The 17,133-nt window shown below is 44.1% G+C and overlaps 3 protein-coding genes, 1 long non-coding RNA gene and 1 pseudogene across 4 annotated transcripts; 3 read left to right on the plus strand and 2 right to left on the minus strand.

Annotated features, from left to right (window-relative positions):
• Positions 1–262: 262 nt before the first annotated feature.
• Positions 263–2,730, plus strand: LOC100831779. The gene is made up of 3 exons (XR_729791.2): positions 263–579; positions 1,523–1,582; positions 2,337–2,730. It is a non-coding gene; the product is annotated as an uncharacterized LOC100831779 (long non-coding RNA).
• Positions 2,731–3,399: 669 nt separating this feature from the next.
• LOC104581344 lies at positions 3,400–4,540 on the plus strand. Its single transcript, XM_010231146.1, has 2 exons — positions 3,400–3,431; positions 3,910–4,540. Exons 1-2 carry the CDS (start codon positions 3,400–3,402, stop codon positions 4,538–4,540), a joined length of 663 nt encoding a protein of 220 aa, XP_010229448.1.
• Positions 4,541–4,802: 262 nt separating this feature from the next.
• On the minus strand, positions 4,803–9,144 carry LOC100832081 (solanesyl-diphosphate synthase 1, mitochondrial). Its single transcript, XM_010229969.3, has 10 exons — positions 8,902–9,144; positions 8,439–8,510; positions 8,192–8,323; positions 8,031–8,115; positions 7,719–7,792; positions 6,867–6,952; positions 6,575–6,692; positions 6,391–6,480; positions 5,671–5,769; positions 4,803–5,340 (listed from the first exon to the last, which is right to left on the minus strand). Exons 1-10 carry the CDS (start codon positions 8,992–8,994, stop codon positions 5,161–5,163), a joined length of 1,029 nt encoding a protein of 342 aa, XP_010228271.1. The 5' UTR covers positions 8,995–9,144; the 3' UTR covers positions 4,803–5,160.
• Positions 9,145–9,310: 166 nt separating this feature from the next.
• LOC100837507 lies at positions 9,311–11,294 on the plus strand. The gene is made up of 2 exons (XM_003557193.4): positions 9,311–9,692; positions 9,773–11,294. The coding sequence occupies exon 2, from the start codon at positions 10,061–10,063 to the stop codon at positions 11,183–11,185; it is 1,125 nt and encodes a 374-aa protein (XP_003557241.1). The 5' UTR covers positions 9,311–9,692; positions 9,773–10,060; the 3' UTR covers positions 11,186–11,294.
• Positions 11,295–11,383: 89 nt separating this feature from the next.
• On the minus strand, positions 11,384–15,821 carry LOC104581695 (annotated as a pseudogene).
• Positions 15,822–17,133: the final 1,312 nt, after the last annotated feature.

Raw genomic sequence — 17,133 nt, forward strand, 5'->3', positions numbered from 1 at the left:
GATGTATCTGTACCAAAAAAGCGTCTAGATACATGTAGTATTTCGGCACTTAATATGGGACTGAGGTAGTATTTGTTTGAAAAAAAAAAATTCTGTCCATCCAAAATGTATTCCCTCCACTTTTTTCAAAGAAATTCCGTGTTCACCCGAAATACCACTTTCCCTCCGCCCAAAAATTAGATTTCCTTCCATTATTCCAATTGTTTTTGCCGTGCCTACCTATGTCCCTACCTGTTGGTGAGCAAGATTTGTATCCCCACGCCATCTTCTAATTAAACCAGCGCGCCAGCACCTCTTAATTAAACTGCCACGAGCCACCACCTCCTCCCCAATTTTCTCTCCTCGTCTCCACGATTTTCTCCAGCGACCAGATCAGAGGAGGCGGCCTCCGATCCACCAGCCACGCCAATCCGCTACAACGGCGCCGCCCGCCTCCACTGCCGGATCAGAACCGCCCCGGCACATCCCCCCCGAATGGCGCCGCCCCCGCCGCACTCGCCTGAACACCGCCGCCTCACCCGCGAGAACGCCGCCGGCCGCCTCCCCTGCAACGACAGTGCGGCTCGGCAAATGCAATCGGTTTGTTCCTTTTCTTCACTTCTCCTCCCCTTTGTCTTCTGCTTGTCTCTTTTTTTTCTTCCGAAGACTGCTGCATGTCCCCCTGTACGATATGCAACCACAGTGAGATGTTACATGGATCTATGTGGATTTGGGATATAGATTGGGGTTTTATCTTTCTCTGGGCTGTGTGATTCATGTACGCATATACCTTTCAATGAAGGAAAGATCCGGAGTAGTAACCGACCTGATCCATGAACTCTAGAATTTTCTCTTTTTTTTAGCAAAACTCTTGAATTTCCTATGTAACCCTGCTTCGGTTCTGTCTGTTTCTTGCTCTCAATAGCATCAAGTATCTTAACATGCATTCTGGTATACTCGCAATTAGACTTGTTTATGTACTCAAGAAGACCATGACGTGCTGCTGGAGACTGGGAAAGAACCCAGACCACAACCAAAAATGGCTTTAAAAGGGTTGACCTGTTTGGTTGACATATTATTAGGAATGAGTTCACTATCCTCGTACTTGAGACTTGCTCAAATCATGAATTGAAGTGTGCTATCCTCGTGTGTGTTTTCTGGCCAGATTCTACTCATGTAATGGGCTCGCTGTCTAATTGGTATGGAGCATGTTTTATTCTCCGTGTACATATAAAGTGCTCAAATCACTGCAACACCATGTGATTATTCTCCGTGTACATATATGGCACATGTGCGTTAATGCTGATCTAAAATTGCATGTGGGGCTGCTAATAGTGCTGTTCTTCTCCAATAAATATATATATCTTTGTCTCTGTGTTATGTTTTGTTTCCATGAGCTATGAAGAGGATACAACACCATTAGTAGCCTGAAGATAACTTAGGTACTTAGGATCAGCTTATATATTTTTTCTGGACTAGATTATTTTGTGTACGATTCTATTTAGTTCCAATTTACATATTCTTATTCGCTTCATGTATATAGGTAGAGGAAAAGCTGGAAACAGGGTAAAGGAAATTTGTACTCGAGATGCAACTTCTAAAGGTTTTGTACTCTTATTTCCTATTTTGTCAATTGAGTTTAGGTTGTTTTCATTTTGTCGCGGGCTTGAAAATCTGCTGGAGTAAAAAGCCTTTGCTCGCTGAATCTCGTTACATTATTAGTATTCTGGAGCTGTTAGTTGTAGGTTGTTTTGATCGAGCACATTTTCCGAATGAATCTTTTTAATATATGATTAGTATTCTAGAGCTTCTCTATGCAGATTCGCCTTAAAGTTAGTGTAATTCAGAATTTGTTTTTGTGTGGTTACCTCTTAATTTCATACCACGGAGGATCTTGTTTGCTTTTTTATATATACATACATACATACATATATACATACATACATACATATATATATGTATATATATACATATATATATATACGTACATATATATATATACGTATATATATATATATATATATGTATGTATGTAACAAACAGCAACACATCCTAACTAATCTGAGTAGTGTTTCTTTTTATTTTTGTTATATTATTGTGGGATTTAGATACTTTATGCAATGTTGTTGTGCTGCTGCTGCATGCTGCTTGTTGTTACTGCTACTGGCCGCTGTTGCTGTCATTGCAGGCGTTTTTGCTGCCATGGTTGCTGCCATCGTTGCGCTGTTTTTTGTTTTGCTTTATGTATTGCTGTTGTTCCTGCCTCCTTTAATCTATTGCTCTCATATATGCTTCTGTTAGTTTATTTCACATGTCAACTCTCTCTTACTTGAACCATGGATGTTTTTCTTCTACAGACTGCTATGGAACATAAGAGTGAGGAAGCACAATCAGAAGGTGGGCACCTAATGTCTGTTACACAAATTGTGACTGAAGTTCTCAAGGAGCATACCGTCTCAAGCACCTAACTTTCAAGCACAGGGTTGCAATCAAGACCGGGGAGTTCTAAGCCCTCCGCTTCTGCACTACGCATCCAAGAGTTAGAAGAAAGAGTTCAGCAACAAGATATAGAGGCAAATGAGATATACTAGCAGGAGTTAAAGAAGAAAGTTGAAGCACATTAGTTTGCACTTGAAGAGATGAAAAGGAAGCATCAAGAAATTGAAGCTGTGAAGAAGAGCCAGCAAGAAGGCTTGGGCAAAGAAGCTGGCGGAAACAGACAACCTTCTTAGTTTTCTCTTACAAAAACAAGGTGGATGAAGGCCATCATTTTGTGGTAGTGGTGTGTTTTTTATACTTCACTTTGGAATCATTGAGACATAATTTTGTGCTCTTTTGTTATGTCAATTTTTACATTCCATCTTAATTGTCAATTGGCATTCATATTTTTGTATAATGTAACAAAGTTGTTAGTTAATTATAATGTTATTTTTATGTCAGTTGAATATAGCAATTTTTATGTATTACAATTAAATTTAAATTCTCAATTTCTTGTAAAGTAATTACATATCAATATTATTGGAAAAGCTGAAAAATAAATTGAATAATATATTTGGCAAAAATAAACAAATCGGATTAAATATTTCCCATAAATTAATTTGAAAAACAAAATATTATATTAAAAAATCACCCCATGACGTCACTTTCATCCGTGACGTTAATATGTGACGTTTGTAAAAGGCCCGGAGCTGACGTGGCAGAATGTCGGTGACGTTCTAGCGTCACGGAAAATCATGTCCTGTGACGTACTGCTAGGTAATGTGTGATGTACCTAGGCGTCACTGAATTAGCTCATCAATGACAATACAGGGACGTCACAAAAAATCATGTATCGGTGACGGTGCCTGCTGTTAGCGTCACTAGGATGAATCTGTGACGGTGAATCAGTGACGATGCTTGTGACGCTCAATAAACGTCACCATGGGGTTTCTGGTGACGTTTTCTGCTATCCAGTGACGTTTACATTTCGTCACATGAGGTCCGATCTCTTGTAGTGTTTGGTGTGACAACTTGGGTGCTACCTATTTGGCTGCCAATCCAGTTTTTCATGCTCGTACTAAACATATTGAGATTGATTTTCACTTTGTCAGAGAGAGAGAGTTGCAAGAAACTTGCTCGATATCAAGTTTGTGTCAAGTAAAGATAAGTTCCAGATGGATTCACAAAGTCACTTCCAGTCAAGAAATTAGAGGAGTTTAAGCGTAATCTAAACCTCTCTACAGGTTTAGATTAAGGGGGAGTGTTAGATATTGTATAGGTCGGATTGTTTTGAGTCCGTATATCATACGAATCCTTGTGTATGAATACAAGTCCTTCCCTTGTACAACTCGTACTCTTTGTGGCCTATATTAACACGTAACCGTACTGAGGCCAAGGTATGTTCCACGTCACAACTTTCCACAGATCCAACATTGTTCGATTGTTTTCCAGGCTGATCGTGATTCCGTCGCGCCGGTACGACTCGTCGCCTCCATCAACGGCGTCGACGAGAGGGGAGTACCAGAGCACCTTCACGTGCTCGACGGCCGCATACCCTGTGTGCCGCTACTACTATGGCAACGGCGGCGACTGGACGAACCAGAACAGCAGCACGGCATCGGCCCGCGGCAACGGTGCAGCTGCGGAGAGCTCGCCGGCCACCGCCCCGCGGCACCACCGCGGCGCGAGCAGCGGCTTCTGCTACTTCACGTCGAACCCAGAGGCAACAAGCCACGATCCGAGCTTCCGGCAGACACAGCGGCGTGGCGGAAGGGCACGGCAGCCACTGGCAGACGACAGGTCAGCCACCACCGAGTGCTCCGGCGCTGCCGACTACGGGTGGTACTACTCGCCGTCATCTGCCGCGTCGTCGTCGCTCTTCGGAAACCCGCCGCCGCGAAGGACGCCACACCAGCTGGAGGAGGCGGTGATGCCGCACAGGCTGGAGGAGGCGATGATGATGGAGGTGAGGGAGCGGGCGCCGTTGCTAATGGACGACGATGGCGACATTGACAATGTGGGTGCCGCCGCGGTGGACGAGGCAATTGCGTGGGCCAAGGAGAGGTTCTGGAGCCAAGCCTAGTACTGAAATGGCAGAATCATGATGGGGTTTGACGACCCAGATTAATTCTCTCAACTCAACGAGGTCCAATTTCGGTCAATCAACTCACTGTTTGACATTCTAGTTTATTTAGATCAATATTAAACCCAATTGCAGCTTTGCAAGGTTTCATAATGATGATTGAACACATTTTGCATATCAGACTTCGCATAAGTGCAGAATGTGGTAGAATGAGATAGCAGAATGTGACAGAATGAGATAACAGAATATGGCTCAGCAGAAGAAATTAAGTGTAAAGATAACATAAATTATTACTGGGTTAACAGATGCAATATCGTGCTTGCTCGACAAGGCAGATACAACTTTCCCTCCTATAACATGTTAAATACTTCCATTTGTATGGTTACAGTCTTATGATCAGGTGATCATTGCAATCGCCAATCGGTAGTATACTAATACACAGCTTCTGTAACAACAGTAACTAAACACCACTACGGCTCCAACTAGGATGATTACCAGGAATTGTAATCCTAAAGCTGCGACAAACCTCGGACAATGGAAAGAATGCAATGACCAATTGCATGCAAAATTTTCCAAGTGGTCTACACCTGTGGCGGAGTTTTGCCTTGTGAGCAATCTTTCTATTTTATCCTCGTGATAACTCTTTGTGTGATGTCAATAAGAGCACGCCTTGAAATCAGAACATCTTCATCGTCGCTGTCTGGGAGAGCTTCTATAGCCTTGACCGCAAGGTTAACATGTTCTTGTGCAAGCTCTTTTGTTCTTTCGATCCCGCGGCTCTTCTGGAGGTAGTCCAGGGCCTGTAATTTGCAAGTGCAGGTCAATACAAATTTTCTCAACATGGCGTGGATATGAATCATATGGTTACTACTGTGTTAGCTATCCCAATTCAAACTGCTGGTTGCATGAGTAAATCCTAAAATAATGAAATATTAGTGAATCTTTATTGAAAATCTATTCTTCTGACTAGTCCAAGTGTCCGTTCTACTGTCTACAAACATGACCTCTATGAGCATCTGCGTTGAGGTGTAACATTGCAAACGATGTGAATGTTTGTTTTTACCCTATAGGTAGAATGAGTGAACAATGAAAAATACAGCACCCATTCTTGATATAAATTAATTACTCACCAGCTCAACATTTGCAGGATTGTCAAAACCCTGGTCAACTACATCATGTAGTTGTGGGAATTCTTCCATCGCATATAGCATCGGGGCAGTAATGATTCCCTGCATGATGAAATGTCATTATGTAACAGAAAAAACAAGCGCTGCTTGTGTGGCTGAGAGTAACCGAGAGAAACAGCAGCATGTGGTTCTTGGTTGACACTTTTTAACTGGATATACTCGTAATTTATATACTAGGTGAGCATAAACAGAAAAGGTACGTAGTAGTTTTGTATTTTATTTAATACAAGAGCTCTCTGTTAACTGCATTTTGGATCTAATTTTCTCTGGCTTTACCACAGGGCATAGACAAATCTTACAAACAATAGGGTTCAGAATATCCATTTTGTCTAAATTAAAAGTAAACAATTGATTGCGATACAATGAAGGGTGAAAGAAGACAATTATGCAAGTCTTCCTTTGTGAGAACTATTCTATCTACACCGCAAATTAAGTTCAGGACAGTGGTCAATGCAATTGAAGCAACAAGCGCTTTAGTATCAGACAAGAAGAACCCTATGCTTATCACTTCATCAGCCAATGTAGCACCATTGGTAGGCAGCAAAATTTCAAGTAGATATGCCCTAATGAAGGCAAACAATATTCTAAGTAGTTGGAACTAGCTATTTCAGATGATACATTGCAAATAAAATGTAACAGGAACAAGAGGAGGGCTGTTATTACATGACGAATATCAGATAAAGAACCCTTTCCAAGCGACGCAGATGTGCCTGTGAAATCAAGAACATCATCGATCAACTGGAATGCTAGACCCTGCAATGATATCGAGTTAATTAAGTTGCTGCAGGTTTTTATATCAGAAGGAAAGTAGTTTTAAGAAAGAGAGGACTCAAGATGCTTTACGAACCAGGTTTCGACCATATTCATATGCAAGCAATGAAACATCAGCAGTGTGCCCTGCAAGAATAGTATTTGATATCAATGATGCTGTTTTGTAGTATGTCTTCTGCAAGTAGTATTCCATACTGCACATTTTTTCAGAATCTTATCAGAACCAACAAACAATGGCATCAGATTAAATGTAGGAAATAGAGTAAATAAAGAAGCAGATATGTCCAAGCATTTTTATCCCGCGTCTCGTGGTTTTAGGTGTTAGATGTGATGAACAATTGGAATCATGACATAGATAAATAATTAACCTTCGCCGTTGCTCTCTGCTTGTTGAAATTTGCATAGTTTCACCAGTGACTAGATGTTCTACAGCAGTTGCCATTAGAGATACCACCTGCATAAATTAGGTTGATTAATCAGAGTAATATATAAGACTTGCAACAAAGAGAGCAGGCCAGTACTGCAACCATACGGGACAACCTGGAATTGCAATATGAGCTCAGCTAGGAAATGGGAAATAGGCAAGGACAATATTGTGAGTGATAAACCATTAGGATGCATAAGCTTGGACTGGGAAAAACAAGAAACATGAGCCCCATAAGAAATGAGACCAACAGTCTACTATTAACTAGCTAAATACTTATCCAGTGGGAAAACCTAGCTATACTCATGTTTTGTAATAAATATTTAACAATAACACCAACCAATAGGTTGCTACAATAAACCAAATCAGGCTAAACTTAGCTAGCAAACAGGAAGACCATCTCAAGAGTTTGCAACAAATCTCTAAGATCAGCAGGGGGGAGTGAACAGACAATGACCACCGATTGACATCAATAAGGAAACATGAGCTCAGCTAGGACATGCTGTGCAGGAAATAATGATAATGCCCAGAGCAAAATCCAAATAATACAGGAATAAACTTGTTCGACATTGATGCTTACTTAACACCTTGTATATGGCAAAAATAGTTCTTTTGATCAGGATTCAGGACAAGTAAAAGCCTAGAGATTCAGAGAGGTGAAAGAATGAGTCAAGCGCCTAAAGGCAATCTAGCAACCCGCATAAAGCATAACCACTTTAATTTTCGCATCATTAGAAGAACATACAGAATATGTACAACAATCTATGCTTTGCATAAACAAATAATAGTAATGTACCTCTGTATTCCCAAGAGCCGCAAGTGCCACACATGCTCTAGACAGGAGGAAGTCACCAGCCAGAACAGAAAGTTGCACAGAAGATAAAATTTCAGAAATACTGATGCCAAGACAATTCAGATTGTAGTACCCTAGCAAAGAAATCTTTAGTAATGATACCCATGTAAAGCTTCCCGCGTTGGTACAGAGCTTTTTATTGGAAGGTCAAGCTTTTCATCGTGTTAAAATAACTTGTAGCTCTTAGTGCAAGGAGCCAAGGTCCCAGTTGATTCACTTAGTTTACTACATGTGCAATGGTGAGGTACAATACCTTGTTCCCCATAATGCAATTCAGGGAAGTGACACCTCGCCTAGTGTCAGCATCATCCAGAACATCATCATGCAATAGACTTGCAACCTGTAATAGATGTGAGCTTGAGAAACTAGAAGACAACCATAATGGGTTTGATCAGAAGGTCAGCTTCCATACTAACATGTATCATTTCAGTTATCTCGGCAATGTTTTGCTGCCGTGTGCGTAGCGTACTTGCCAACATACTGAAAACTCCTTCCTCTGTTGATTCTGATATTGGGAATTTCAGAGCAGAAGCCATCAGCAACAAAACCTGCCAATACAATAAACCACTACATTCAATGCACAGGATAGAACAGGGAGACAACCAAAGCGATGCTGTGATAATGTAATATTGACTTAAATAAATGAAGAGATCAATGTGTTACTGTAGGCCGGAATCTTTTTCCCTCAGCTCCCATTTTAAAGAAATATTCAGCAGCTGATGCTAATTTAGGGACCTGAAAAAACAAAAAAAAGTGCTTACTTAGGCGAAATCTGACAATGCAATGACAACTAGATAAACGAAGCTCAAAAAGGCATGGTCGCCTGTCGACCAATACTAGCATTAGGAACTGACAAGTCCATCAGTTTCACTGTCCCTCATTTAAAGTTGTCATTGCGTTACTAAAATTAGTGGAAAGAAAACATCAGTGGTGACTAATTGGTGTGTACACCGACAGTTTGCAGCTACGAAGACGACCTCCGCAGGATTTCCCCGCGGCAATACGGTACTCGGCATAAACACAAACACGTTGCGGGCACCTCCGCAGCTGGCTGGACCGATTCAGAATCAGACGGAAACCGCGACCGCGCGGGACGGTGAGGAGAATGGGAGGGAGAGAGGTGGACCTTGTTCCGAATCTGGGACGCCGGAGGGAAGTGCGTCCCCCTGCCCAGGAGGGCGGCGCCCGCCCGACGAGGAGAAGAGCCGGTGGTGCGCATGGGAGGCGCCAAGACATCTGATCGGGGGCGGCGGAGAGCTGAGCTTGGGGGGAAAGTCAGAGACGGAAGGGGAGGGAGAAAAGAAGGCGGCGGCTAGGCTTGCTCGTGTTGATTCATGGGTCGGGGTTGCGTACGTGGACGCGCACAAGTTGTGCCACGTTGAGATTGTGGTGTGCCACGGCCCACTTCAGCTAGGCTAGACTAGGGCGTTTCGTTCGGTTTAGAAACCCACTAACAAAAAAAAAAGTAAAATCCAAAGAGAGCAGACAGAGGGCCGGCTCTTTTTAGCTTCTAAACCAGCTTCTTCTAGGTGAGAGCAGCCCACCATCCCAAATCTTCGTACGAAAAAAAGCCGGTGCACATCGGCTTCCCGAGCTTCTGAAAATCCCGAGCACCGACTGTATCCTTTCGAGACTTTTTTTTTCCTCCCGAGCGAGCGCCCCTCCAACTCGTCTCCTCTCCTCCGCGCGCCTAGGGTTCCTGGGACGAGCCAGCCAACCCAGCAGCCGCCGCCGCCGCCACCCGACGACCCAGCCGCCGCCGGCCGGCCACCGGAGGCCATGAAGCCGGGATAGGGCCCCCGACGACCCCGCCCTCTCCGCCCGGCCTCCTCTCCCTCCGCCCGGCCGGCCTCCTCTCCCTTCGCCGCCCGGCCGAGCTCCGGCGACACACGGCTCGGCAACTCCGGCGGCGACCAGGTGACCCATTTTTCTTTCCCCTCCCTCCCGATTTCACTCTCCACGCATCTCCCCCAACCCTAGTCCCTCCTTGTCTGTAGGGTGTTCTGTTCTGTTCCCCATTGCGGTTCAGCTCCGACTCAGATTCCAGGAAGATCTGCAAACCGAGCCGGTCTCCGGATCCGATTTATACAAGTCCAGCAACGGGCTCGCCATATAAGCAAGGAGATGGGATCCAAGACTCTCACCACGTTGCCAGATTAGCGGGGCCTATTCCTTAGTCGCAATCAAAAGTCGGAAATTCTATCATCTCTGTATACATACAAAGTCAGAGGAAAGCATAGATACACAACAGACCACGGCCGGCAGATTGACTGGATTTGGAGACCATGTCTAATAAGCGTCAGCACCAGCAACTTGACGGCGGCCGCGCCGTCAGAAGGCTGTGGCCTGCGCTGAAGAAGCACCTCTATGTCGTGCTCGATGATTGGGACAAGGGCTTCAGCATCCACAAGATTGATGCTGACACTTTGCAAGACACCTGCACCACCGACCTGCAGGCTGGGTTCCCTGACCACGCCGTCCTCCGGTTGCCGGCACCGGTGCATGGTCTTCACATGGGCTTTGCCGCCCTGGGCAGCAACATCCTCATCGCCACCAACGCACATTGTCTACAGACTCCCGCCCTCGTCTACGACACCGAGACAGCAGGAATCAGCGTTGGCCCTCGCCTGCCGCTTTCGCTGCTTGGTAACGGCACCATCACCATAGCTGCTGGCGGTACGCTGTATGCACTGACACGTCACCATATCAATGAGCAGCACCATTTTCGGGCCATTTCCTGGGCACCAGTGGAGAACGACGACGACGAGCCCTGGGATCCAAGGCCAGCCATGAGGTGGTCCTGGAAAAGCGTGCCTTCGCCGCCGACATTTGACATGGAGGATCATGAGATTACCTCCTACACGCTTCATCCGGATGGGCACACTATATTTATATCGGCGCACGAGAGGCGCTATCCGTATCTTCCCAGTGGCACCTTCTCCTTCGATACCAAGCAATCTGAGTGGAGGTGTCATGGGGAATGGACGCTGCCATTCCAAGGCCAAGGTTACTTCGACAACGAGCTTGATGCATGGGTTGGGCTTCGTAAAGATGGCTACATTTGCTCCTGTCAAGTCGCCTCCCGCAGCAACATAAGTACTGTGGAGCCGGAGTGGAAGATGGTCAAGGAGAAGTTGTTCCTCAAGGTCCCGGAGAGGCAGCTGAAATCGGCAAGGGCCACTCTAGCGTACATGGGCAACAGCAACTTTTGCCTTGTGGAGTTTTTGCTACGCGAGGGAGTCGAGTTTAAGTACGCCTTTGGTGACCGTGATGGTTGTGTGCTCCAGATGAGCATGTTTGGCCTTAAGTATGATCGTAAGGGAGAACTGCAAATCATGCGCCACCGCACGAACTCCTTTGTAGTTTCAAAGCATCTCCTGACAGTTTCTCCTGTAGTGTTCTGGATGTAAACCTGTTTTATGTTAACCATGTCCCAGTAATGTAAGCTATGATGTACTTACTGATATGTGGCACTATATAAGGATAATAAAATTAAGTCGGCTTCTCTTCACAATTTTATGGAACCTGAGCTTTTTTTCTTTGTATGACCTTACTGGAAAGATGATAACTTCACAGAAGCACATTTGCACATGTTGCAAGTTGCAGACTAAAATGGAAGAATCTCTCCTCACACACAATTCTTCTATCTAAAATATTAGAAAGAAGTACAAGAAGCAATTTAATGTCACACTAGACAATGAAATTACTTCTAAGTTTGAAGAAACTTCATAGAAGCACATTGGCACATGTTGCAAGTTGCAGACTAAAATATCAGAATCTATCCTCACACACAATGTAGGGCTCAGAATGTTTCACCAGCTAGCTATGGTTGACAGAGAGATGACTGAGATAGCCACCCTGGTGCAGAGCTCTCTGCAGGTCAGACGGAAACCTGCGACGCTCATTCATTATGATGTAAACCGCAAATCTTTGATATCGCCTTGTGCTTGAAAGTATTATTCACTACCCTCAAGAGTCCTCTGACATCATCTTCATAATCCACTATCCTGGACTCATCATCAAACTCTAGTGTGGAATTTTTCTCAGCCACATAATTCAGTGTGGACGCAATAAATGAGCACTTCACACCTTGAGACCTCCAGCCACTGTAATGACCCAACGAACCCAGTAAGTCTGTCCATCCTGGAGTACCTTCGATATTCCAGAAAATCTGGTACATACACACAAAATGACCATACGCTTGGTAGGGTTCCATCAGATCAATATGGTTGCACAGGAGATTGCGATGACAAGATTTGACACCTTGAGATATTATCCTGAGCCATTCAGTTAGATCAAATGGCAGAGTTTGGCCCAGGAAAACCTCTTCCTTTATCACGTAGACGAACTGTGTGTAGTCAAGGTCCCCATCTTCATCATTGTACCTCACGATTACACCATCAGCAAGACCATGAAACTTCACTGACTCGTCAGCATAGATACGAATGTTCTTTCCAGAGAAATTCCCTCCCAAAGCCCAGCCTTCTTGGTGCATACTTACAAGTCGAGCAAAAGAGCGCAACACAACCACCTTCGTGCCCAGCTTGGAGGTTTTCATCGACTGGGGCATGATGATCTCAACATTGTCTTCTTCACAGAAGATTGTTTGATCACATCCAGGAATCTCGCAATATTCACTCATCCGATACCTCAAGGCATAATCATACAGCTGCTCCGTGAATTCACATTCTGCTTCACAACTCAAATGCCGGTGATATATAGAGCGCTGACTTGAAAAGTCAAGCCTCCGTGGAGTCCCTGACTTATTCCTAGTTGCATGCTTCAATTTCTTACTGCTTGTGGACAGGCATTTACTGTGACAAAGATAAAGTGTGTGAGCAGAGTTCTTATAATCGCCACATTGTTGTCATAAACTTTACCTAGAGGAAATATAAACTTTTCAATTTGACAGTCCAATGCAAAATAGTACTGCCACCATTAAGGAAATTGAAATGGAATGCAAGTAATGGCTATTTAGTTACTCCCTAAGTCCACAAATATATACAAAACTCTATAATAAAACATTCAGGCTTCCTAAATATTTACTAGCTTCACATGCCAAAATGTGTGAAAACCACGTGCAGCACATATATTACTGGATACTGACAGTCTTGCATTGCTTGCTGTATTAAATATGCAGTTTGTGATAGGAAATGTTTTAAGTATCAGAGAGCCACTCAATAATCAGTTACCTTGCTGATGACTTTCTTGACACTGGTGTCATCTCATTTGGTTGAGAAATAAGATTTTCACAGCGACCTTTTGCTTCAATGGGCAATAATTTCTTTTCTCTGTAGCAGTCATCAATCCATTTTATCTTGGTCACCTGCTTAGATTCTCCTTCCCAGAATGTCCTTGCCCCTGGAGGAATATTGCCCTATAAAAGAAGTTGACTTAATAAGTCAGTGTACTTTCGAACAGATGAGTATGGTAATGCCGTAATATAATTTAATGTTCAGATAGTGGGTAACGTTAGATGAGCACTTCATACCATCACGGCAAGATGAGTGGCCTGCTTGTAATTATACCCTGTAACATATGTTCCACCTAATTCTTCAATCTTCTCTTTATAAGCTTCGAATACCTGCAGCCAAAACCACCTCTTGTCATTATCTTATTATCGGACAGCAACCACAAAGATCGAAAAACTGCAGAGGGAACACCACTTTCCATACATACAAAAACAGGTGTCATTTCTCTACAGTTTACAGCACATATAAAGATTTAAGTAAAACCACATTGCATCACCTGATAATGAAAAAATATACTAGATGGTCATCCCACACCTCAGCAACAAAGTATCTTTGATCCGAAATACAGTAAAGAGACAAAACAAATTGCAGAATAAAGGGGAAGTACCAAGTGAAATGCCATCTACCTTACGCCCTCCACTACTTAGCTACCTATAAGCAAAGTTGATTACCAAACCCATTTACAGAATTCACAAATACCCTACAACAAGACAGAAGATTAACACAATGGTTTGGATTTGCCAGCAAGAATCTGTTGTGCTGGGTGAATAACTAAAACTGTTTCAAACTTTGTAAAATTTATGCAGTGAACACAGTCATCCATGACAAGATTTAGTTATATAAGTATGTCAGAGGATAAATGTTCATAAAAGTCATAATCTGCCCTGGATGCACAAAATATGACCACTGATCAATAGCCAACCAATATGGAGGTACAGAAAATCAGTCGATATTCGACTAAATATAGTCACAACATATATTAATTGTGTCTGTTCATTGGCAAAGCCTCTCGAAGAGTGAACTCCCTTATGATTCTTATATTGTCTTCCAACATTCTTAGAAACAGCCAGGAGCACCCAGCCTACCATTTACAGTTGACCAATCCAGGAGATACCTCAACTCACATGTCATTGCATGCTGTGAGCAGGATAATCCTATTAACTGGATCCCACCCTAGACTTAACAAGATTGTCTAGAATGCTTAGAACTGACATAGGTTGTTCATTGACTTTGCATAATATAAAGAAGTACAGAAAATATTCATTTCAAGGTTGTCCAGCCAATGATGTGAACCTAAGTTCATATCAGGGGAACCAACAAAAGATGGCGAGACAGCGGGGTTTATGGAGCAGAGGGATATACATAGACTCCGACAAGAGAACTTCAGATATTTTTTAGACGCATCTTCTTCTTTGAAACAACATACATGGGCATCCATTTATAAGTAGTTGTTACACTACTCCTGACTCCGATGCAACTCCTACATTGACACGACTCACCTAAAAGAATCAACCTGGATAAGGATGCCTGATAGACTACTTGCACATATGGAATCTACTTCCAAATTCAACAGACTATATCTCTACACCAATTCCAAAACCATTAATCTATTATTCTTGGTGTCAGTTTCTTCCTGGATGGCTTGCAGGCCAGCCGCTGGTATTGGTCTCCTCCTGCCCTTACACGAATGTGCTGCTACCTGGGCCATGTTCACAATGATGAATTGTATGCAAAGGTAGTACGACTCGCTCTGGTACTAATCCAACAGCGTCATCAATAACATAATTGCATTATACAGCACACAGAGTCACGGCACACCAACCTGCATCTTCCAAGCACAATACAGGGAAAAGAGGACATGATAATGACTGAACTCTAGAAGAATCTCATTACTTATGGAATGGATTTGATATTCGGACTCAAACCGCAACAGGATCGAAGGCAATGACCAGTTAGCATCTCTGATATTATATAGGATTACTTTGAAGGAATTTTCAGCTCAGAAGGTTACTGGGGAAAGTAAACAGGCCTTAACAAGAACTCACGCATCAGTTTGTACCACACTACCAAGAACCGAATCCAAGAAATTGGAAGAGGATTGCGGGATCTAACCTCGTCTGCCAATTTTGACGAGGTGAAGTCCACACACAGCATCAGAATCCCCGAGAAGGGTCCATCCGCCCTCTCGGCCTCGAACTTCACCGCGCCTCTTTTTCCACCGCCATGGAGACGGCTTGTTCCCCCTCCGCTGCCGGCGAGAATCCCGCCGCTCCCTGCCTCTCCATAGCCTCGGGGAGTCCCTCCGATCTCGTCCTCGCTCTCGCCGACCCGAGCCGGCCTTCCGCTGGCTTCCTCGGCATGGCCCTTGCCACGGCGGTGCAGCCCTCCTCCTCCACTGCCGCCGAGAGTCCCTCCGATCCTGCAGGTGTCGCCTCTCGGGGCCGGCATTCCGCTAGGTTCCGTGACATGTACTTTAGTATCACCAGGAAGGCCCCCCATCCCTCCACCTCCATCGTCGGCGGGAAGCCCTCCCCTCCCGGCACCTCCATCGCCGGCGGGAAGCCCTCCGCTCCGTCCACCTCCGTCCCGTCCACCTCCGCCGCTGCGGGGTGTCCTTCTGGTCCCGCGATTCCGCTTGATCTCCCCCATCAGGCGGCGAATTTCTCCGCTCCGCTCAGGAATTGGATTTGGGGAAAAATGGGTTTTCGACTCGGGGGAGGGAAGGGCGACAGGGGTTTGAACCGGTGGGGAAGATCGATTACGGACGGCTCCCTGTGGTCATGTGTTGCTCGTGTAGGCGGCTCATCCCAGAAAATATACTGCTCTGTAAATCGTTTTGCCCACGTAACCAGACCTACGCGTCTCACATGGGAGTACGGGAGGTTAGAGTCCTGAAAAAAAAAGTCAAATCAGAGTGCCTGGCATGTACCAATTGCATATAGCTTCTTCTTTTTAAAATGTAGACGATGAGATCTTTTTAAAACGTTGATATTCTTGCTCCTCGGCTTACTTGGGCCAATTCGAAGGTACCATCCGCTCACGCATGGATCAAGTGGTTTGAAAGATTTGGGCCCCCTAAAATGCAAGATCTTCTCTTGGCGCGCCGCGGTTGGCCTAATGGGGGGGGGGGTGTGGGGTTTGCCCGTTTTGTAGATGCCAAAATGAAACGGCTTCCCACATCCTCTTCAAATGTCGCTACTCCATTCGTATTTGGAAGATCGTCAAAGATTGGCTTCAATTTGTTGATTTTGACCCCGACTCTTGTGACGAAGTTGAACATTGGTGGACCACCATCGCCTTCGCCCATGAAAGCCAGAGGAAATCTGTAGCCTCCCTCCTCATGCTCTTCACTTAGGTACTTTGGAAGGAGCAGAACGCGGGGACCTTCAACAATGTGAGCACCATGCCCACCATCATCTTCGACAAGATCAAGCTTGAATCTAGAACTTGGGTTCTTGCAGGTGCTAAACACTTGTGTACCTTAATTTTGGGAGGGTAAGCTTTTTTTTTTTTTACTTTCGTGGGGCTGTAAGCCTGCTTATATATTGTACTCTAAACTACTTCTTCTTATTCAATGAAACAAGGTGAATCTTTTGCCTTCTTTTTTTTAAAAAAGATCTTCCATACGTAGATCACAATTGCATATGTTTTGACAATTTTTTAAGAAATTTGGTACGCGGCAATTCATCTTTGACGCACGATAAAAAATTTGTGTTGAACAGGGTCTTCAACAATTAAAATCAACTAGCTGAATACCTGTGTGTTGCTACGAAGAAATAAATTTATATTTCACAGATTCAGGCCTCCATAGATCCATAATAGGAAGCTACATGCGATAGAATATACGGGTGTTCTTATTGAGCCTTTGCTGCATCCTTTTTGTATCTTAATTGGCTCTTTTGAGATATTAATGGTCTATCCCATTTTTGGGAAATGATATGCTTGGGCATTTCACAATCCAAAAAATGAGAGTACATGAGGTCTACCACTAAGAATTGACATTTCAAGATTATCTAGTCTCTTGTGGTACGTCTTGCTCATGAGAAATTCAAATTCTATAATGTCCATTAATCATCTCTAGTTGGTTTTATTTGCCTCTTGTGAGA

The sequence above is a fragment of the Brachypodium distachyon genome, chromosome 1 (assembly GCF_000005505.3).
Source record: "Brachypodium distachyon strain Bd21 chromosome 1, Brachypodium_distachyon_v3.0, whole genome shotgun sequence".
In the NCBI taxonomy this organism is placed as follows: domain Eukaryota; kingdom Viridiplantae; phylum Streptophyta; class Magnoliopsida; order Poales; family Poaceae; genus Brachypodium; species Brachypodium distachyon.